Below are 23,679 nucleotides of genomic sequence, written 5' to 3'. Positions count from 1 at the left end.
CTGGGTATGTGCCCTGACCGGAATCGAACTGATGACCTCTTGGTGTATGGGACGACGCTCAGTCCACTGAGCCACACTGGCAGGGCTGAAGAATTTATCAGTTTGTTCTTTTACAGATGTGCTTTCCATGTCATGTCCAAGAAATCTTTGCCTAACCCAAGGTTTTCTCCTCTATTTTCTTCCAGAGGTTTTTTAGTTTCTGTTTCTTATTTAGCTCTATGAGCCATTTTGAGTTAATTTTTGTATATGGTGCAAGTATGGATTGAGGTCCATTTTTGCAAATTGATATTTATTGTTCCATCTACATTCATTAAAAAGTTACCCTTGCTCCACTGGATTGCTTTGGCACTTTTGTTGAAAATCAGTTGTTCCTATATGTGTGAATCTACTTCTGGGCTCCATTCTGTCCCATTGATCTGTTTGTCTCTTTTTTATTTATCTATTTTAATATATTTTATTGATTTTTTACAGAGAGGAAGGGAGAGAGATAGAGAGTTAGAAACATCGATGAGAGAGAAACATTGATCAGCTGCCTCCTGCACCCCCCTACCGGGGATGTGCCCGCAACCAAGGTACATGCCCTTGACCGGAATCGAACCTGGGACCTTTGAGTCCGCAGGCCGATGCTCTATCCACTGAGCCAAACCGGCTAGGGCTGATCTGTTTGTCTCTTGACACCCATACCATACTGTCTGGATACTGTAGCTTTATAATAATTCTTGAAATAATGTATTAGCCCTTCAACTTTGTTCTTCTTTTTCAAAGTCCTTTGAATTTCCATATGAATTTTAGAATCTTCTACAAAAAGATGAGAACTCTGAATAAAAGTGTCAACCCTCTATCTTATGTCCTTTGCATTTCCATATGAATTTTAGAATCAGTTTGCCAATTTCTACAAGAAGATGAAAACTGTGAATAAAAATGCCAAACTTTTGTGTGAATTTTAGTTCTCAAACCTTTTTAGAGATCAAAATACATTTTCTCCAGTGATTCCAGGTATGTCAAGTATGATTGACATGCAAGGAAAGTATAAAGTCGTTTAAAAAAAGCCCGGTCCCCAAATCTTTAAGAGCTTATGGTCGTACATTCCCAGGGGCAGATTTTATCAGGAGGTGCAGTTGTCTTCCGGTTTTCAGATTGTTTCTTTTCATGTGGATTTCATCACACAAGCCAGGCCTCTGTGTTACAAGATGCTTCTCTTCTTCATTCCTGGGTTTTGTGTCTAGGAATGCACTCCATTTCACTTAACAAAAGTATGTTTTAGTGTTTTTAACACATCAACTATGTTTCTCTTTGTTTGGCTCGGGACATTTTTAAGATGCCATGCTATGAACAGAGCATCTATTTTACCCGAATATTTAGCCCTTGTAGGTGTCCTTAATAACGTATCCATTCCTCTGCTTTCCCTTGCCCAGAATAGACACTTTCTAAATAATGCACTTCCAGCTGTTATTTTCTGGGTGGTGGGTCATAGGACATAGAGAAGTCACCTCAGCTCTGTGCAGCTCTAGCAGAACTCCGGGCATTGTATATTCCCAGGTTCGGGTAGTAACCTTCCTTTTCCCAACATGCATTGGCCTGGCAGTGCAGTTGTGGCAAAAACACAGGCACTGAGCCTGGTGGATGTCGGTTTGCCATGACTTTGCTGAGCTGAGTAATACCTACTTCCCTTGATATCCGTCTCTGAGAATTAGCTGTGGTAAAGCGATGGCACTAACCATTACTGAGCGCTTGCTTACGCGGGGCTAAGTGCCTTATATTCACGTCTTAGTCCTCATGGCTACTTAGTCCTCATGGCTGGAGATTACCACATAACAAGTGCCAAAATATATCTTTACATCCTGATTATCAAATGTTTTTCGTTTAACTTTTAATATGAAAGTTTCCATACATACACAAAAATATAGTAGTAAAATGATTATTTACAAATTATTAGGGTTTTGCCACATTTGCTTCATCTGTCTTTTAGGGGTGGAAGCTGCAGTATTTTAAAACAAGTCTTGCCCTAGCCAGTTTGGCTCAGTGGATAGAGCATCGGCTTGTGGACCGAAGGGTCCCGGGTTCGATTCCAGTCAAGGGCATATACCTCTGTTGCAGGCTTCTCCCCGATCCAGGCCCTGGTCCGGACGCATGCAGGAGGCAACCAGTCGATATGTTTCTCTCACAATGATATTTCTCTGTCTTTCCCTCTCTCTTCCATTCTCTCTAAAAATCAATGGGAAAATATCCTGGGGTGAGGATTAAAAAAAAAAAAAAGCAAATCTCACCCTGCCAGTGTAGCTCAGTGGCTGAGCGTCAACCTATGAACCAGGAGGTCACAGTTTGATTCCGGGTCAGGGCCATGCCCAGGTGACGTGGGCTCAGTCCCCAGCGTTGGGTGTGCAGGAGGCGGCTGGTCAATGATTCTCTCTCATCATTGATGATTCTATCTCTCCCTCTTCCTTCCTCTCTGAAATCAATAAAAATATTTTTTTAAAAATAAAATAAAGCAAACCTCAGGCCTCCTTTTATTTCATGCCTACTGATTTTAATGTGCCTCTCTGAAATGTGTAAACATTTTTTGCATGACCCAGTGCCAATATCAGACCTAATAGAATTAATAACTTCTCAATATTATCAAATTTCCCCAAGTACCTAAAAAATGTCTTTTTACAGGTGGTTTGTTCCAATCCGAATGCACACAAGAGCCTTGGCTGGGTAGCTCGGTTGGTTAAAGGGTTCTCCTGATAAGCCAAGGTTGCAGGTTCCATCTCCCGTTAGGGCACATAAAGAAGCAACCAATGAATGCACAAATAAGTGGAACAAATAGATCTCTCTCTCTCTCTCTCTCTCTCTCTCTCTCTCTCTCCCTCTCTCTCTCTCTTTCTCTCCTTCTCTCTCTCTAAAAAATAAAAATAAAAAAAATAGAATGGCAACAAGGTCCACACATGCATTAGGTTGGGTTTCTCTTAATCTAGAGGTGCTTCGTATACAGCTGGTGAATTACATGGCCTGTGTCTTCTCCCCCACGCCATGCACAATTTTTGGTTCTTACAATTTTTCCTTTTAGGAATGTATTTTTTTCTTAAGTTCAATAGGATATGTTGAAAATTATGTCAAGGTTATGAAAACTAATGTTGCCCCATGTATATACTTGTCTTTGAAAGCCAGGTAAAGGGAAAAGAGGAAAAGGCCGGGGCAAGTCTCGCGGGAAGAAGCAGAAGAAGCAGGAAGTGGACATCCTCAGCCCGGCGGCGATGCTGAACCTCTACTACATCGCCCACAACGCGGCCCACTGCCTGCACCTGCGGGGCTTCCGCTGGCCAGGGGACCCCAAGGCAAAGAAAGGGAAGAACAAGACTTAAGTGACAGCGTTTCACAGCACACGTCTCTCTCACAGAGAGCAGGATCGGGAGCGGAGAAGGCAGGGTAACACAACTGTTGCCAGCAAAGTGGACTTGCTAAAGGCGACTTGAGATGGCAGCTTTCTGTGGCAGGGAGTGGTGAAGAGATGCATTTCACTTCCTCAGCTCAATCCGGGTATGGTTAGCCAGTCTGGTTCTTCAGAAGTTAAGGGGGAAGGGACTGAGTAGGACTTAAAATAGTCACTACAATCCTGGATCAGAATTAAACCTTGCTCTCAAAAGGCAGTTCTAACCCGCGTGTGTTTTCTTTTGCCAACGCGGCTTTGTCATTTAGAGAGGACGGCGAAAAGCACAGGATTTGCTCGCGAGCGTGCTACTTGTGGGCACTGTTTCCCTGTCTTTTTCGGGAGAAATGACACGTATTTTGTGTTCTTCTCAGCAGTCTCACGCCTGCCTGATTCTAATTGGCCACAGACGCCGGCGGAGACGGAGGCGATCACGCCTGCGCTGACCTGGGTAGGGCATAAACAGCCTCAGAGGCACCCACACCCTCTGTTCTGCATCACCCGACTCTTCTGCTCTTTTTCTGCACACTTCCATCTTCTGGCCACCTCTGCAGGCTTTCTGGTACACTCAGCTGACCGGAGTTACGAAACTGGTGCCAGAAATTTGCCACGGGCATCCTATTGATGCTATAGGATCTCCCTAGCCTGGGCAGAGACACTTAGGAGATAAAGCTGTAGTTCTTCCTCCTCAAAGATCTAAAAGCCCCAAATGTGAAACTAGGAAGGGAAGGCGTGTTGAAGCGTAAGCACCATCTCTGAACCACCCAGCATCCACCCCTGCCTCCTGCTCTGCCTTCCTGGCACGTCCTGCCGCTTCCCCCATGCGGACACCTGCCCTGCTGTCTCCTCTCACAGCTCTGGTTCCTCGAAGCATCACCTGTCCAGGCGTGATCTAATTTGTCTGAGTTACTTAAAACGGTGCTGCCGGTTACTCGGTGAGGGTCTCAAAGATTCACGTCGCCGGCTAAAGCAGGCTGCAACCCAGGACTCAGGATTTCCTACGTATCCGAGAAGAAGGGAGATCACAGGAATCTTTGTACCAGGGAAGTGGGGGGCTCCCAACCCACGTGAGGTAGTTGGGGATGACATTTGTGTAGCTGCACCGTCTGTGCAGACCCAGGGTGTGCCCTTGGCTAGTTGCCAGAGGCGCCCTCGCTCCGGTGAAGGTTGGCGCTCCTCTTCACCTGAAGGGGGGCCCTCCGCCCACAGGCTCTGGGCATGGGGAGCACCTTCCCACACGTCTAGCGACGGCTGGACTGTGTCTAGTGGCGTCTGTGTCTAGTGGCGACTGAACACTAACTAGTTCAGTCCTTCTCGAAGTGGAGTGTGCACCCAGTCACCTGGGGGGCTTGCCAAAGCGCACATTGTGGTGCCACCCTTCCACCTCCCCGCAGGAAGGTTCTGCAGCATCCGGAGCACTTTGCCTTTATCAAGTGCCAACCCCCATCACCATTCTTACCCTCCCTCTCTGGACCTCGCCTTCAGCAGGTGACCTGATCTCCCCTTTAGGGGAAAGTGTGCCTACCCCGCTCGTTTCTGAGTCTAGCTCCTCCTCTGTAAGGGCACAGGAAGAGTTCAAAACAGAACCAATTTCAGCCCTAGCTGGTTTGGCTCAGTAGATAGAGCGTCAGTCTGTGGATTGAAGGGTCCCAGGTTGGATTCTGGTCAAGGGCATGTGCCTGGGTTGCGGGCTCGATCCCCAGTAGGGGGCATGCAGAAGGCAGCCGATCAATGTTCTCTCTCATCAGTGATGTTTCTATCTCTCCTTCTCCCTTCCTCTCTGAAATAAATAAATAAAAAAATTTTAAATATTCAAAACAGAACCCGTTTCTTACTGAAGTCTCCTCTCTGTGGAAGGTTCTTCCTTAGTCCAGTCCCCCAGCCCTACAAGGCTCCCAAGGGGCAGTTCACCATGTGACCAGCCCTGACCCGGCACCTTCATTCCTCCAGCCCTGTGGGGCTGACCACCAAGACATTTAACCCAGGGACCGTATTCAGCGATGCGGCCCACTCTGCAAGCACAGACACAGGCACAAAGCTGCCCCGAGGCCCCCCTGCCCCAGGGAAGGTGAGGCCATAACCAAGAAAGCAGAGAAACCATTAGTGGAACTTTAAGAGCTGACAGTTGAATATTGTTCTTATTTTACATTTGAAAATGAACTTATTGTAAACATTTCCAAGTAGAAAGGAGTGCAACAAACCTCCCAGCTCTGACACATCTCACAATTAGCCTTATTCATCTACGTCCCCCTACTTCCTTCTGTAGCAGGTTAAAGCAAATGGCGTACCTGCCATTTTTTCCCTGAACACTTGCGTATCCTACCATCCCAAACAGGTAATTTTACACTCGAACTCTCCCATAGATGGGGATACGTTCATATCACCATGTAGGAAAAAGCCCAAGAATACACCGAATATGTCAAAATGTCCGAGCGGCTCTCCAGACTTTCAAGCTCGCTCTCTGCGCCAGCTGCTTCCCGCAGCCCGGAAAAGGGAGGCGCTTTCCCCGCTTAAAAAGTGCGGGTAGGGCTGGCTGAAGTCTGGGGGCAGGTCTGAAAGGAGATGTGTGGAACAGAAAGAATGGCACATTCATTCATTCATTCATTGGATATTTATCGAGGGTCTGTTCTGTGCCAGGCCCTGGGGTGTCAGCAATGAGGCCAACAGTTTTGAGGCGGAGGGTGAGGGGGCTGGGGGGGTGTAGTCACTAGTGATAACGGTAATATATACTAGCAACTGTCCAACAGAATTTTCTGAGAAGATGGAAATGTCCTATATTTGTGCTGTCCAGAACGATAGCCACAAACCACATGTGACTAGTGAAGCCTGAAGGGCTGGGATATTTTATTTTATTTTATTGCAATCCATTTAAATTTAAATAGCCACATGTAGCTAGTGGCTGTTGTTTGGGACTGCACAGAATTGACCATGGAGGGATTTAGCCCAGTTGGGGAGGGGTTGAGGGCAAATAGATGTTACCGAGAAAGTGATTTTGGAGTTGAGACCTGAGGAGGAGTAGACATCGGACGCATTCCCGTGAGCTAGTGACTGTATTCTTGCTGTTGTTTTCTTAGAGGACGCCCAAGCTTTAGGCCCCACAAAAGCTGGACCTGCCCCGGGAAGGCACTAACTAGGACTAATTTAGGCAGGGGGCAGAGCATGTGCAAAGTCAACAGGAATGACAAGGGGGAGAACCAGACCCCTTGGGACCAGGATCCAAGACGGTGCCAGAGAGCTCAGCAGCAGCAGCGGCGACGACCCTTCACTCGGGTGCCACTGTAGTGAGACCGCCGATTCTGCCAGCTGCTGACTCTGTCCTCCATCTGTGCCCAATTCTCTCTGCTCCTAAGTTCTGCTTACTCTAGGTTTCTGCTCTTCCACAGCTTCAGCTTGTCGTGACCCCTGTGACTCCAGCTCTGTGTTTCCTTCGAGTGTCAGCTTCTTACGTGCCTTGTTCTCTGGTCTGTACAGGAGAGAGAATCTGATAGACCTGCCTTGTCTGACCCTGCACCAGGCTCTGTGGTGGCAGCCAGTGGATGAGCTGGCGGGGTCAGGGGTCTCCTGCTGGTCCGGTCAGCTATGCCTGAGGGGAGGTACAGGTATGACTGGTCAGGAATTGTGAAACATAGACGCCAGGGTGATTCTTCATGGGGACAGGGGTGGTAGTGTGGTTGACAGGATGCTTTCTTTCTTTCTCTGTCGCTGTTACTCCTCCCTTTATAAGCAAGATCCTGGAAAGAATGTGCTTATATGTTCTTCTTCACTTCCTCACCTTTCTGTCACACAAATTATTCCTGTCGATTTTTTTTATACCTACTTTGCATTTAAAATTTCAAGCCCACATAGAGGTTGAAAGAAAGAACAATGACTCCCCAGACCCTTTACGCAGACCAGGGTTCTTAACCTTGGCACTATTATAACATTTAGGGCTGGGCATTCATCGTGTGGGCGCCTGTCCTGTGCATTGTGGGCTGTTTAGCAGCACTCCTGACCTCTGCCCATGAGATGCTGGTAGCTTCAACTGAGACAACCAAACATGTCTCCAGACATCACCAAATGTCCCCTGGGGGACAAAATTCACCCCCAGTTAAGAACCATTGGCCCAGATTCAGGAACTAATGTTTTGTCACATTTGCATATACACACACTCTCTGTGTATAAATATGTCCATAGGTAATACAAGTATATATTATATACACATGTAATACAAATACATACATGTATATACACATATAACAGACACATATTCTCCTATATATTTCTTATATACATACTAGAGGCCCAGTGCACAAATTCATGCACCAGTGGGGTCCCTCGGCCTGGCCTGTGGGATCAGGCTGAAACCGGCTCTCCAACATCCCCCGAGGGGTCCGGATTGTGAGAGGGCACAGGCCAGGCCGAGGGACCCCACCAGTGCACGATCGGGCCGGGGAGGGGTATGGGAGGTTGGCCAGTGGGGGAGGGACCGTAGGAGGGCTCCAGGGCATGTCCAGCCCGACTCACTCAGTCCCCGATCGGCCAAACCCCAGCAGCAAGCTAACCTACAGGTCGGAGCATCTGCCCCCTGGTGGTCAGTGCATGTCATAGTGAGTGGTTGAGCTGCATTAGCATATCATTAGCATATTACGCTTTGATTGGTTGACCGGACGACCAGACACTTAGCATATTAGGCTTTTATTATATAGGATAATCATAGATAGTGAACACATGTGTAAAAAAATAAATTTGTACCACTAAGAAGGAAGGGGAAAGACCCACCACCAATGCCATCAGTTGTACGACACATGGTGTTCACATGAACGGAATTTGGTAATTGCTGACACAATGCCCTGTTTGTGCTCACACCCTTCTCAAGACTCCCTGCTGTGTTGGCCTCTTTGACATGTCTCTCCTGGGTCCCCTCCTATCTCTGGTACCTCTGTTTTCGCTTCTCCTCTTCCTGTCTGCAGGGTTCTCCCAGTGCTGCCCATCTTGGCTATGCTCTGTACCACTGAGGAGGAAACTGGTCTTGCAAGGCGTGTCAGGCCATAAAACTGTGAACAATGCACTGCCCTGGGGGGGCGGGGGTGGGAAGGGTTGTTATCACTGGCCCCGGGACAGATCATCAGATATGGCCTGGGGACCCCCAACACCTGGAGACCTTCCTGTAAGCCCAGGAAAGGAGGCAGAACCATATCTGCAAGACAAAGACCCCAGAAGGTTATAAAAGGTGAAGCCCTCTGCGTGTTTCTTCACTCGGATTTGGAAATTATTCCCGGAGTCCACGAGTGTTAATAAACGGGGTCCCTCCCTTTCTCTAGGAAGCATGCTTGGTATTTCTTTGGTCTTCTGTAACACCACGTCTCTCCTCCATCCACCCCCCACCTCAGCCGGTTGCACCAGGGTTGGGCACCTGGCTGTAACGCAAACTAGGTGAATCAGACCTTCTTCCTGGAAGATGTGAGGTGGCCATGGAACAGTCAGGGAGATGTCCTCCAGGCACTGGGGAATTTGGGGTTCGGGCTCCTAAGACAGATGCCAAGGAGGTGGGTTTACACATACTGAATGCAAACTCAGGGTTGGAACCAAGAGCTGGTCAGGATAGTGTAGAGGGATAAGAAAGGAGCACCAACTTAGGAACCTTGGGAACAATCCCTTCTTTTAGGGCAGAAGGAAGAGGAAGAACTTCCCTGCTGGAAGAGGAGGAGAGGGTGAGGAGACCTGGAAGAAAAGGGGAGTCTGTGGGGCTGCATGTTGCAGAGATGTCAGGGAGGATGAGGGAATGGGAACAGGGTCCGTGGTCCTATGCTGGACGAGGGTCCCCCTTGTCTCCGTCTCCTCTATAAAAGGGGAGATGAGAGTAAAGGTAGACGGAAGTAAGAGAAGCTTCAGCTGGTGCACAAACCAAAACTGCCGTCAGATTCTGGCCTGCGCCCGACCCAGCAGGCTGTGCCCAATGCCTCTGTATCTCCCCCTGGTGGTGGGAGGAGCAGCATACGTCTCGGAGCTGCAGCGAGAGCCCAGAGATGCCACTGGCTTGAAGTAGGGTCTCTGCGGTGACCAGACACTCCCGAAGGCTGGGCAGGCAGAGCTACTCACCCCTGAGTTAGGGGACGTGTTTGGTGGTGAGGGTCAGAGCCAACTTGAGGCTGATTTCCTCCTCACTTGCCATTCCTTACCACACATGAACACAGATGGGAGCACATGGCTCTTCTGCCTCAAACATGCCCCGGGCGAACTGTTGCTCTTGGGATAAGATCAAACTTCCCACCGTGGCCCACAGGCGCTGCGTGGTCAGGCCCTGCACCGCCCTGCCTCCCAGCACTGGAAGCAGCACTTCACCCACCTGGTCTCCCGGTGACTTCCCTCGGCCTTCCCCTCTCGTCCTCCAGGCTACAGAAAGGCCTGTCCATTCTGCCTCGTGACAGCCTTTCATGCCTTTGGAGACCATTCTTTTCCTTTTGTTATTATTATTATTATTTTTAATTTCTTTACTGATTTCAGAGAGGAAGGGAGAGGGAGAGTGAGATAGATACATCAATGATGAGAGAGAATCATTGATCGGCTGCCTCCTGCACATCCCCTCCCTACTGGGGATCAAGCCCGCAACCCAAGCATGTGCCCTTGGCCGGAATCGAACCTGGGACCCTTCAGGACGCAGGCTGACGCTGTAATAACAGCTAGGGCTGTAATTATTATTATTGAAGTACAGTTGACATGTAATATTACATTAGGTTTAGGTAGACAGCATGCTGATTGGACATTTTGTGAAATGAGCGCCCCAGGAAGCCTAGTGACCATCTGTCCCCACACATCGTTACACATTTTGTTCCTCTTGCGATGAGGATTCTGGAGACAGCGGTTCCTCTCCAGGCCGAGCACCCCAGGCCCTTCAACTACTTCTTCCTTGACACGAGCCTTCTTGGGCCCCCTCTTCTGGTTGCCCCCAGTTCACCATGGCACCTGTGGCTAAGGTGGGGCACCCATATTCACAGCCAGGGAAGCGCTTGCCTCTTGAAATCTGGATGTTGGACCATCCTTCCAGGCCAAACGGACGGGAGACTCTCGGAGCAGACCCGTGTTCTCACTGAGGTCGCTCAAGGGGAAGTGCGGCCACTGTGGAAAGGAATCCTATGGTTCCTCAAAAAGTTAAATATATGAACCCCAAAAGAAGTGACAGCAGGGAGCCAGACAGATCCCTGTACACCAATGTGCTGCATAGGGTGTGAACAACACCAGTGTCCACCAGCAGGGGAATGGATAAACAAACGATCTAGACAGACAATGGACTATTACTCAGCCTGGAAAAGGAAGGAAATTCTAACACCTGCTGCAACAGGGATGAAGCTTCAAAACATTATGCTAAGTGAAATAAGCCAGACACAAAAGGACAAATGTTGTATGATTCGCTGATGTAAGTTATCTAGAATAGATAAATTCCTGGAGATAGCATGTAGAATAGTGGTTACCAGAGGCTGAGGAGAGGGTGGACTGGGGAGTTATTGTTTAATGGGTACAGAAATTCTACTTGGGATGATGAAAATGTTCTAAATGGATAATTGTGAATGTGCTTAATGCCATGAAACTGTACACTTAAAGTGGTTAAAGTGGTAAGTTTTATATTTATATTTCAAAATATGTCTTTATTTATTTCAGAGAGAAAGGGAGAGGGAGAGAGAGAGAGAAAAACGTCAATGATGAGAGAGAATCATTGATTGGCTGCCTCCTGCACGCCCCCTCCTGGAGATTGAGCCTGCAACTCAGACATGTGCCCCGATCTGGAATTGAACTCGTTCATGGGTCGATGCTCAGCCACACACTAGTCTGGCTTATATTTATATTTTATGAATGTATATAATGCCATGAACTTATACACTTAAAATGATTAAAATGGTAAATTTTATATTATTTATATTTTACCATAATAAAAAAATACAAAACAAGCAGTCGATCCATCAAGGCTTTTCCCTCTTCCTTCTAGATGTCCAGTAGAGATGGGACGGGAGGACAGTGTGTGAGGGCAGCCCTCCCATGAGGTGGGAGGACGAGATGAAGGAAGGGGACTTTCTCATAGAACAGGGTCCCCCTCAGTACTCCTTCCTCACTCGGGTCCCTCCCTCTGCATGCAGCCTTATTTCTCATTTTTCCCTTGTGATGTGGGGAAAACAGTAGTCCCTCTATCCTCCTGCACAAATCGCCCTCCAGGCTTCTGAGCCCCACCACGTGCCACCAGACACCCCTCCCCCCCTTTACCCTCCACCCGCCTCCACCCACTTCCTACAGAAAACACTTCACCATGGGCCTTGTTTGCCTTCCCTGGTTTGGAGTCTGCACTTTCTACCCACTACTTTGCACCTTGGATCTGTTACCCTGTGAATAGTCTGCCCCAATTATCTCAACCTGTGTGTTCTCTCCCGGACTAGGATGTAAAATACATTAATGATAAATGAGGCAGAGAAGCTGTGGATCAGAGGTCAGGCTCATGGCAATCTCAGAGCAAGGAGAGCGTGAGGGCTGGGAGGGTGGGCGGACTAAGATCTACCGCCTCATGAACTTCAGTACGCTGCCCCTGCCGCTGTCCCTCAGACTTCGCCTTCTTGGGCCTCCTGGTCCCTGGCTTCTGGGGCACCAGTCAAGTGGGTCACCAGGAGAGCTGTAAACCACAGTGTCCATGATCCAGGTCCGCCTGTTGGCTGTGCTGGTTGAATTGCTCAGCTCCCCTTGGTCCCTTCTCTGTCCCTCTATGTCCTTCATCCTTGGCCTCTTCGGCAGCCTGCTGCCAGGCGTGTGCAGCTGTGGCTTCTCTCTTTCCACAGGGCAGCCTTCAGGAGCCCACCCACCAAGGCGACAACGACAGCCTGCTGTTGCAGTACAGCCAGGCTGCGTGTGCGTGTGCGTGTACGTGTGCAAGGTGCTGTGAGGATTATATGAGATAATACACACATCACGTATTCAGCCCAGTGCCTAGCACGTGGTAAGTGCACAAAGGAAGTTAGTTATATCAGGAGAGCTAATGGAAGAATGTGTCATTAACACAGCCTGCTATTCAGCCTGTGGGGTTGGTTTCTATAAACCTTCAAGTTTGTTCCCACACACAAATCCTCTGAAATTAACTATTTAGATTTCTCAGCTGAAACTTACTTCTGTACATCCAAATGGGAAGCTTAAATCCAAACCAATTGACAAAGAGGACAATTCTGAAAATTCTGAAGAAGCATGTGTTATGTCCTTGAACTTGAAGCGCTCACACTTTTCATACATTCAGAGAATAAATGCAGGGACCTTGGGCCTGAAATACGGGGAAATACTGTCCCATCCCTAGTGGGTCACCGGGTCAGGCTGGGGGAGTAGAGAGAAGCGTAGCTCAGGAAAGGATTCTGATTGTGAGGCAGGGGTGACAAATTTGTCTGTAAGGCTGAAGGTAGGACTATGCATTTAAAACTAATCTATTCACCAGTGACAATAAAGCAAGTGAATCTTTTTTTTCTTTAAACTGTATCTTTTCTTCAAAATAAAATTCAGAGAACAAATAAAGTGAACGTCTGGTGGTTCAGGCCCTATTGGACGAAGATTTCACATTCCGTTGTGAAGTTCCCTGAGCTTTGCTGAGGCGGTCCCAGTGGACGTGGGTTTTGTTTTCCACGAGACACAAAGATAAGCACAAGATTCCCTGTGTTTGAAACCACTCTCGTTCTCATGGTAACTGTGGGTCCACCAGCACCAAGATACATAAAGGCACCCGGGCCGCCTGAGCACGTTACTACGACAACTGGAATGGAGAGTGTACGTTTTTGAAGGAGCGTGGGAGGGTTTCATTTCACTTCACTTTCTTCGAGAACGCCTGGGGAGGACGAGTCAGGCATTTCAGCACACAGGGCTGCCCTGGGGTCTGAGCCCTGGGCTCACCCCACCACAGGGCTGGCCGAGAGGCGGGTGGCAGGGAGTGCCGGCTACAGAACCCTGTGAAATCACATCAGTGAAATGTTGCTCTCTCGTCAGAAATCATACAAAGGTATCTTTGTGTCGGGAGGAGGCAGGATGAAGGAGTGAGTAGTTAGAGGAGAGGAACTCTAGGTTTTACAGCCTTCATGGAATTTGTCGATAAAAGATGACCAAGAGAAATCAGCTTGCGTTAAAGTGTTCATTCACAAATAAACAAGTAAATAGTCCGCAGTTTGGAGTGCACGGGTACTCCTAGGAACTTGAAAAGAATATGACATTTCCGTTCTCCTCTGAGGATGTGAATTTATTTCTCATCCTGGGCCGAACAGAGCTGAAAGTAGTGTCTCTGTCGTGTGTTGACCGAACGCCTCTAACGTCAGTGTTGGGGCTACAACAGGAGTGGACCCAGCGGAAGGGTGCCAGCCCCCTGTGTGTGGCACCGGAAGGAACTCCTCACGCCCGGGCAGCATCTGTGTCCTGGGCCTTCCTAGTTCAGTGGTGGAGGCCCACCCAGCCTAGCCAGGCTTCCCACCCATGGCGCCGGTTGGTTCCGAATTGCCCCATACTGGTAGTCTCCCTGCGGTTACCGGAGATCTCCCTAAGACAGACACTTCTCTTGGCCTTGCTCTCTCTCTCCAATTCACAGTGTAGAGGCCCAGGCACTAGCCCCATGGAGGTGTGGACGGAAGGGGCCACATGCTGACCTGACAAGCTCAGGAAGGCCTGCATGGCGGTCCTGCAAACTCAGAGACCTAAAGGAACCACAAAGGATGGTCTGAAATTAAACTTGAACTAAACGCAGTTATGGTGGGTAGTTACGTCCTAGGCCGCTATCTTCACTGATAAGGTCAACCTTTACCTTCACTGAGCCTATGTGTCTTTTTGCATCTATGATAACATATCCTTGAAATGTCTGGGTAACTTGTAACTTCCCTTTTTCCGGACCCCTTGGGGCACAACCTAATGTGCCTGGACGCCAGGAGAGAGACCACAAATCCCTTCATAGTTATCATGTTCATTGTTCCTACACCCACCTAAGTAAGTATCTATCATTTTACTTTTTACCCAGTCCCAGGTATTTCTCCCCCTATTTGCTTTCTCCCGTCTTTCTAGTCTATCACCAATGGATTTCATGTAACCCACCTTCGTCCCTCCTTTGATTGCAATGTACAAATATAGATGTAACCTGCCATTCTCCGGAGCATTTATTCAATTCCTTGAGGTTCTGCTTCCCAGCAATTGTTGATAGATTAGCTCAAATAAACTCACAAAAACTCTTTACAGGTTTGAATGTGTGTTTTTTTACGTTAACAAAGGTCTGGGTGGAGCCAGGAAATCCACGTTTCCCCAGCGCGGAGGAGTCTCTGAGGCAGGAGGCATGCAGCTCACCGAGATGCCTAAGTAGATAAGCTTCTATAAACGGATCTGTTTCATTCTCCCAATTATCTCTCAGGCTCGGAGGAGTCAAGTAACTTACCCACGGTCACACAGCAGTAACCGGCCAGGTGAAGTTCAAGCTCTAGTCCACCCTGCACTGGGCCCTGGGGGCAGGGGGAGCGTGAGCGTTCGCCAGCTGATGACTGACTGCGGCTGTGAGGGCACCTGGGGAATGGGCTTTCACATCCCTGTGGTGACTCTCCTGTCCCGCCTCACTGGGTGGGGTTCATGGGCAGGTTACAGCCCCCCAAAAGACTCCCTGCTGCTCTGGCACTTCTGACATCCTCCCTTTTATCTTCTGTTTTGACATCTTTGGGGTGTGCAGACCCAGGGAGGGGCTGCCCAATTTCTGGAGAGAGCAACCAGCTTGTCTGTGAGCACACCTGTGGTTTGCAAACCAACCAGGGCCCACGCCATTCACCTCCGTTTACCAGGTGACTGCTGTCCCGGACGCTGTCCCCCTTCCCTAAGTCACCCCAGGGCCAGGCACGAGACAACCAGGGACAGGGGACAAGGTCCAGGAACGTGTCGGGGCTCCGCTGCTGGTCCATGACCCACCACCGTCTAAGCTCTCCAGGCCACCGCGGGGTGAGCAGGCAGCCTTTCAGCCACGGGCACCGAGCGCCAGCTGGTCCCTGCCCTCTCCTTTGCTCTTTCCTGTACAATTAATTCTGTAACTTGAATGATAGCTCAGTTTTCAGCATGTTTTGGCCTTTCTTTTCTTAGCGGACCACTTGCCGTTGGGAATGTTAGTAAGAGCAACAATAGGATGACACAGGATGACGGCAACGCTGACCAAAATGACAGAGCATGTGACACGGGCTGGTTTTTCAGTCTTGGAGCCAGGGCACAGATGGACTTGGCCAGAGCGGGAGAGGCGGTGGGAAGGAAAAGGTTGGAATGGAAGAGAAGGCTGGATGGAGGAAGGCTGGAGGCCTGGCTGTGAGGGCTCTGAGCCAGGCTGAGTCTGCAGTCTGCAGGGCGTGGCTCACTCCCGAGGGGCTGAGAAGGGTGTAGCCAGATGTGTTTGAGGATCTACAGGATGGAGGCCCCGGAGGCTGTTTGCATAGCAGCAGAACAGGAGGAAATGGGAGGAGTAGCTGCCTGAGCCCAGGTGGAGATGGGCCCCTGAACTGGGGCCGGGGGCGGGACCCTGCAGACCGTACAGAGGGGAGAAGCCTGCCCTTGTAAGGGCACCCCTCACTGGGCTGGAGGGCTGCAGGCTCCGTGGTAAATGCTGCGGTTTGGATTCCTGTGGGGCTTTGCAGCACCTTCTCAGGTATCCCTGACAACAGCCCTACTTCATGGGTGGAGACCCCATCGCAGCTGCTGGGGGTCACGGACTTTGGGAAAGAGTCACACGCTTGACTAACTTGGGAACGCCCGAAGGCCCCTGCTTTATCCGGATGGTTTGGGATGCAAACAGGAAAGTGGTGTCAATCCGATGGCTGATTTTGATCCCACGTAACAGGGAGGTTGGAGGCTTGACTGTGGACCACCCAAGTGATCACATTTACCTGAACATTTGAAAAGCAGCCGCTGAGCACAAGAGCTGCTCTGCCCCAATTCTGCACGAGACCCACAGGCCATTGGCTCCCATGCATCATGCCCTCAGGAGGGGAATGGGGGAGTTGGCAAACTCCCCACAAATAAAGTCGGAGTTACTTTCTGGGATGAAAATTAAGAATCAAAATGGCCCTAACTGGTTTGGCTCAGTGGATAGAGCGTCGGCCTGTGGACTGAAGGGTCCCAGGTTCGATTCCGGTCAAGGGCATGTACCTTGGTTGCGGGCACATCCCCAGTAGGGGGTGTGCAGGAGGCAGCTGATCGATGTTTGTCTCTCATCGATGTTTTTAACTCTCTATCCCTCTACCTTCCTCTCTGGGAAAAATCAATAAAATATCTTTAAAAAAAAAAAAAGAATCAAAATGAGCCCTAGCAGGTTTGGCTCAGTCGATAGAGCATCGACCTGCGGACTGTAGAGTCCCAGGTTTGATTCTGGTCAAGGGCACGTGCCCAGGTTGCAGGCTCGATCCCCAGTAGGGGGTGTAAAGGAGGCAGCAGATCAATGATTTTCTCTCATCATTTATATTTCTATCTCTCTCTCCCTCTCCCTGCCTCTCTGAAATCAATAAAAATATATTTAAAAAAAAGAATCAAAATGTGATAAAAGACTGGCTAACCAGAGAAGAGAAATATGGGTGGGGCATTTGTGCAAGAGGAATGGAAGGTTGAGCACACCAAGAAGCAGTTGAGGTGGCTGGACCAGAACCTCGGGGAGGTATGGGGTGAGCCCTGCCCTGGAAGAGGAGAAACTCGGGGTTCTCCCCTTTTCTGTCTGGGGATCTGTGCGCCTCTGACACCTGCCAGCTGCCCAGGTTGAAGGCTTCCTGGCAGCTTCCTGCCCGTCCACCCCCAACCCAACCCGACTCCCAGGCCTCACTTCAGGAGGACTTGGTCTTTGACCTGACAAATTCCTCTGCAGACTGATGATTCTCTTCCAACCTCTCTTGTGCAATCTCATCTGTTTTATTTCTCCCCTTCTCTCAATTTATTTGTAATTGTTCATTTTCATTTAAACTTTTTCATTTACTTCTTTTTAAAAGTATAATAATCTGGCCACTCAATGAGTGGCCAGATTATTATACTTTTAAAAAGATTATATATATATATATATATATATTAGAGGCCCAGTGCATGAATTTGTGCATGGCTGGAGGTCCGGCCAGCCTGGCCAGGGAGAGGGGACATGGGCAGTTGGCCAGCCTGCCAGCTGGTCGAACTCCTGGTCGAGGGGACAGTTTGCATATTAGCCTTTTATTATATAGGATATACACTGAGTGGCCAGATTATTATGTGTTCAGAGATCATAATAATCTGGCTACTCAGTCTATATTTCTTTATTGATTTCAGAGAGGAAGGGAGAGGGAGATAAAAACATCAATGATGAGAGAGAGAGAATCATTGCTCGGCTGCCTCTTGCACGCCCCCAACTGGGGATGGAGCCGTCAACCTGGGCACGTGCCCTTGGCCAGAATCAAACATCCGACCCTTCAGTCCACAGGCCAATGCCCTAGCCACTTAGCCAAACCGGCTAGGTTTCATTTACTTCTTCATTTTTGCATTTACTGTCACCCGATCCTGCAAAAACCCTGTGAGTCTGGCGGATGGGGAGTAGTCGTTTCTGTTCCCAGGTGAGGGGACTGAGCCCAGAGGGCTGGGGTCACACAAGCCAGGAGCCACATTTGAGCACAGGTCTTCTGACCCCTTTTCAGGCCCTTGACTCCAACACCCATACGTAAAAGTGATGGCCTCTTACCTGTTCCAGAGTATCTTCACACTTACGCCTTTGCCGCATTGGGCCTGCCTGCCACCCACCCAACCTCCTGATCCGCACAGCTCACTCCTGCAGCCTCCCAACTGGCTGCGACTCGACACACCCCTCAGAGCCTGGCTTACACACCGCTCCTCAGCGAGGGCCTCCCTCCTCACTCAGGGAGGAGCACTCGAGTCTTCATCCCAGGCCTGGGCAGAGCATCTGCCGCGTGCACGTCTGGAACACGAGTCCAAACCCAGCTGCAAGGGAGCACTTTTAGCTTCTGTTCTGGGAGACAGGCTCGGCCGGCTGCTGAGACCCATACAGCGGGGAATGCCCCCAACCCCGAGAGGGAGCGCTCAGGAGCCAGGCAGTGAGAGGCTGAAAGATGACCCCCCTCCCCCCAGCCTGGAGCCCTTCTTAGGCTGAAAAGGCTGCCGCCAACGCAAGGACTCTGCTCTGTGGGTAATCAAGAGTGAGTGCATCTCCCCGGGAAAGGAACGCAGCCCAGCGTCTTACCCCTCAGTGCCTCTTCCACGTCTGGGCTAGGACTTCCCGGGGCTGCCACCCTCTTCTAGATCCCGTCCTAGGTCCTCTAACCCAGAGGTTCGCAATCCTCTTCCGTCCCAAGGCTTCTTTGTAAAACAAACGTTTTGTAACAACCCCTTTTTCCACCCTGAAAATTGAATTCAGGATATATACACATAATTCTAAAGATCAATAATATCCCTGTTTAATAACGGGGAAATAAATAATTTATAAAAAAATAAAATATATTTAAATAAGTAAAAGCTCAGGCACAACTCTAGGTTTAATAAGAAAGGAGCCAGATGCTTGCCGCTACGTGAGTCTCGTCCATCTGCCGCCCAGGCGGCTGGCACCATCGTCTGTCCCCCACTCAGTACCTGTCAGGACAGCGGACGTCGGCCACGGAGCTACTGAAGGCGCTGGTGCTTCCCTCCCTCGTGGAGTCCTAGATGCCTGGGCGCCTTCTGCTCAGCTCTGCACCCGCGGGATCCGCATCACTTGGGAGCTTGTTAGAAATACAGACACTCGGACCCTACCTCACACCTATGAAGTTCAAGCCTACACTCTAATAAGATCCCCCTGGATATGTGTGTGACTTAAAGGCTGAGAAGCACTGGGCACTCCTGGGAGACATGGTCAGGGAGAGGGTAAGCCAATTGCACATAAATCTTCTTCAATATGCCCTTCCTGAGGACTGCCACCCTGGGACTGCCCTAGACCAAGGAGGAGCCAACCAAGAAGATAGCAACCAGTTAAAGAGCTTCTCAGAGAGAGAATTTGATGTGGGAATTAAACACGTGTGACAGGGGATTTGGGGAGCCGAACAAGGGGTGTCAAGCCAAACAAGCAAGAGGTTAGCAACGACAGGCAGCCACTCCTGCGCCTACCATAAAGGGGGCAAAGGGAGGAGGTGGGGTAACGGGAACCGAGATCACCCAGTGGAAGCTGACGCCAGGGAGGAAATTCATTTGCTTCCAGAGACAGCTCTTCAGGCGGAGAGGGCAGAGGAGAAACACCCTGACTTCTCCCTGCCTCTGGTCTCCCAGTCCCCCCACCCCCCACCCCATCCCCCGTGTCTCCCACTGGCTCAGCGCAGCCTGAATTCAGGGGACACGGAGGCTTGGGAACGCAGCCGCAGGGAGCAGCCCTTTGTATTACAGAGCTGAAGGAACGGGAGAAGAGCAAGAAAGGCATCCAGCCCTAACCGGTTTGGCTCAGTGGAAAGAGGGTCGGCCTGCGGACTGAAGGGTCCCGGGTTTGATTCCGGTCAGGGGCATGTACCTTGGTTGCGGGCATATCCCCAGTAGGAAGTGTGCAGGAGGCAGCTGATCGATGTTTCTCTCTCATTGATGTTTCTAACTCTCTATCCCTCTCCTTTCCTCTCTGTAAAAAATCAATAAAATATGTTTTTAAAAAAAGAAAAGGAAGACATCCGGTGACAAGCAGGCCCAGCATGAGCACAGCAGCCTAGAGCGCGTTTCTAAAGGAGAAGAACTTCCAGTCAAAAGAGATGTCCTTTTCTCCAGAACCTCGAGCTTGCCATTATTATTGGTGCCACTGGGTTCCACGAAGTGTCCCAGTCTCAGAAACGTCAAGAAGTGTATCGGGCCCCAGATGATTTGGCTCAGTGGATACAGCGTCGGCCCGCAGACTGAAGGGTCCCGGGTTCCATTCCGGTCAAAGGCACGTACCCTGGTTGCAGGCTCGATCCCCGGCCCCGGTGAGAGCGCGTGCGGGAGGCAACCAATTGATGTGTCTTTCTTACATTGATGTTTCTCTCTGTCTCTCCCCCTCCCTTCCACTCTCTCTAAAAATCAATGGGAAAATATCCTCAAGTGAGGATTAATAAAAAAAACAAACAACAAAAAAAGTAGAGCCCTAGCCAGTTTGGCTCAGTGGATGGAACCTCGGCCTCTGGACTGAGGAGTCCTGGTTCAATTCCAGTCGGGGGCACGTGCCTGGGTTTCAGGCTCGATTCCCAGTAGAGGGCGTGCAGGGGGCAGCCAATCAACGATTCTCTCTCTCATCACTAATGTTTCTCTCCCTCTCCCTTCCTCTCTGAAATCAATAAAAATATATTTTTAAAAATCAATGGAAAAATATCCTCGGGTGAGGATTAACAAAAAAGAAAAGAAAAAGAACTATATTGGATCCATAGGGTCATATGGGTCAAGTGACAGGGTTGCCTTCCCTTGTGGCCACCACCCCTGTGACTCCAGCCTCCGCACTGTCAGGGCAGCAACCCAGTCAGTGTCTGGAGACCACACAGGTCCTTTCAGCAGGTGTGGTGCCTGCCTTCCCTCCCCCCTCCCCCTCCTCCCCGCCCTCCCCCCACCCCCGCTGTGCTGCCAGGACCCTGCAGCACCCCTCCACTGATCCTCCAGTTCCTGGGACAGCCCGTCACTGACCACCAGGCCCCTTCCCTTGAGGCGGCTGGTGCTCCCACCTTCACACCACGCTCTGGCCCTTTGGAAACCCCACTCTCTCTGCCAGAAGACGCTCTCCATCTTGGTATCGGCCTCTCCTTTTTCCTCTTGCAATTTTATCAGAAAAGCCAAATGAAGGAAACCCATCTTCTGTCCTTATCTGTCCCCTGGCAATTAGGAAAGTTTCCTTAGGTGGCCAAGAACGCGGGGCCATCATGCCACCCAGTGCGGGTACCAGCAACCGATTGCAGGGGCACGTTGCCTGCCGCAGCTGCGTGGGTTTACAAGCTGCCATGACCTTCGGCAGGCCTGCTCAATGCCTTTTTCTGATTATAAAAATAAGAAGGCGCATTCAGAAAGTGGGGAAAGGTAGATGCAGAAAAAACCCACCTATAACCCTGCCACCCAGAGGCAGTCCCTATTAACATTTTGATATATTTCCTCCCTGAATTTTACATGCATTTTTCTGTAGCTGAGATCATCCTGTATACATAACTTTATGCTCTGATTTTCTCACTTGTTACAATATTTTCCCATATCATTAAAAATTAGTTGAAAACATTAAAATTTTCCACATAAGTTTTTTATTTTTATTATTTTTTAAATCCTCACCCAAGGATACGTTTATTGATTTTCAGAGAAAGGGAGAGAGAGAGAGAGAGAGAGACAGAGAGACAGAGAGAGAGAGAGAGACATCAATTGAATGCCTCCTGGACATCCCCAACCAGGGATCACATACTGAAACCTAGGTATGTGCCCCGACCGGGAATTGAACTTGAAACTTTTTGGTGTATGGGATGACGTGCCAACCAACTGAGCCACCCAGCAGGGCAACACATAATTTCTTTTAAATTATAAAAGTAATACACACTCTCTGTAAAGAACTTTTAAAACTCAGAAATACATAAAGGGAAAAGGAAAAATCTCCCTTTACTACTTTTTCCCCATGCCTCAGAGGTAAACACTTTCTGCTGTTGTTGTTAATCCTCACCTGAGGATGGATACACACACACACACACACACACACACACACACACACACATATATATACATATATACATATATATATATTTAAATATCTACAAGCAACTTTATTATTTATTTATTTATTTATTTTACCTACATCTGCTTCTAGGTGAAATATTTTGTTTGTTTGTTGTTAATCCTCACCTGAGGATATTTTTCCATTGATCTTTTAGAGAGAGTAAAAGAGAGAGAGAAAAACATAGAAACATCGATGTGAGAGAAACATATCCATTGGTTGCCTTCTGCAGGAGCCTGGGCCAGGCGGGGAGGAGCCTCCAACCAAGGTATGAGCCCTTGACCGGAATCGAACCTGGGACCCTTTGGTCTGAAGGCTGATGCTCTATCCACTGAGCCAAACCTGCTAGGGCACAACTTTATTTTTTATTAATGTGACTATCTACAGCAAATTGAATAATTCATTCCTGGGAATCTTTGTGTGCAAATTGAAAAATGAAGAATGGTATGATTTGCAAAATTTGTTCTGAAATTCTAACTGTTTCACTGTTTTCTGAAGATGCTGATACAATGGTCAGACAAAACACCAAAAGTTAAGAGGAAATATATGTCCGTTAGACCTTTAGAAACACTTAAAGTAAAAATTAACTGCGACTTAAAAACAAGTTTACACCATTTGAACCCATGGATCCCAAAGAAGTTGAACTGGCATAAGTAGACTTGTACAAAGCTAAGGCACATGCCTAAAAGCTAAGGCTTATATTCTTACGTTATATATCATTTGACTACTGAACAACTAGATGGATTCTAATTTCCAAGTCTTTGTTTGAGAGAGCAATGTAAATCAAAATGTCTAAATAATAAAATTAACAAACAAAGTAACTTTGTTATGTAAATTAACTCATTTATTATAGGCGAGCAATGTTTCAAACTGTGGAGCTCCTATTGGTCTTTCAACTCCTCCAGGCTTGACTGTGGCGGCACAGGTGGTGGTGTAGGTCCCAGCAACACCAGCCTCTGTTTTCAGGCAGGAACTACAGTGCCAGGTCCCCACAGCTCGTCCCTTCATCAAGTTTTGCCACAGAAGGAGCAAGTGTACTTGGCATGCTGGCTGATTTCAATTTTCTTCACTGTTTTCTGAGGGAGGCGCCTTAATGGGTCCCGTATTTACCAAGGATTCCAATCTTCTTGGTGCATTGAGCCAGGTCGTTGCAAACTAGGTCGGATCCCCACTTCACCCCCGTCCCCCCGGATATTTTTCCCATTGATTTTTAGAGAGTAGAAGAGAGAGAGAGAGAGAGAGAGAGAGAGAGAGAGAGAGATATGAGAGAAACATCAATCAGTTGCCTCCCACACACGGGAGCTGGGGATTGAACCTGCAGCCCAGGTACGTGCCCTTGCCTGGGAATCAAATCTGTGACCAATGCTCCAATCACTGAGCAACACCAACCAGGGTGGTAAACTGGTCTTAACCGTTTAGTATTTAAACAACTTAACAGTAAATAATAGCTATGATCCCTGTCATCTCAATCTCATACTTCTTCTAAACAAGCATATCCCTTGCACTGTACCTATACATATACCAATACATAGTTTTTATGGTAATGTATACCACCTGCACTTGTATACCAATTGTTTTAGGCACAATTACTTAGGTATTT

General features: G+C 48.8%; 1 protein-coding gene across 1 annotated transcript; it reads left to right on the top strand.

Annotated features, from left to right (window-relative positions):
- Nucleotides 1–1,568: 1,568 nt before the first annotated feature.
- SMKR1 (small lysine rich protein 1) lies at nucleotides 1,569–3,344 on the top strand (the record flags this gene model as incomplete). The annotated part of the gene is made up of 2 exons (XM_079785804.1): nucleotides 1,569–1,625; nucleotides 3,147–3,344. 2 exons carry the CDS (start codon nucleotides 1,569–1,571, stop codon nucleotides 3,342–3,344), a joined length of 255 nt encoding a protein of 84 aa, XP_079641930.1.
- Between the last annotated feature and the right edge of the window lie 20,335 nt (nucleotides 3,345–23,679).

This window comes from Cnephaeus nilssonii, assembly GCF_951640355.1.
Source record: "Cnephaeus nilssonii genome assembly, chromosome: 12".
Taxonomy (NCBI): domain Eukaryota; kingdom Metazoa; phylum Chordata; class Mammalia; order Chiroptera; family Vespertilionidae; genus Cnephaeus; species Cnephaeus nilssonii.
The sequence above is the reverse complement of the archived record's forward strand: the minus strand, read 5'-3'. Positions and strand labels throughout refer to the sequence as shown.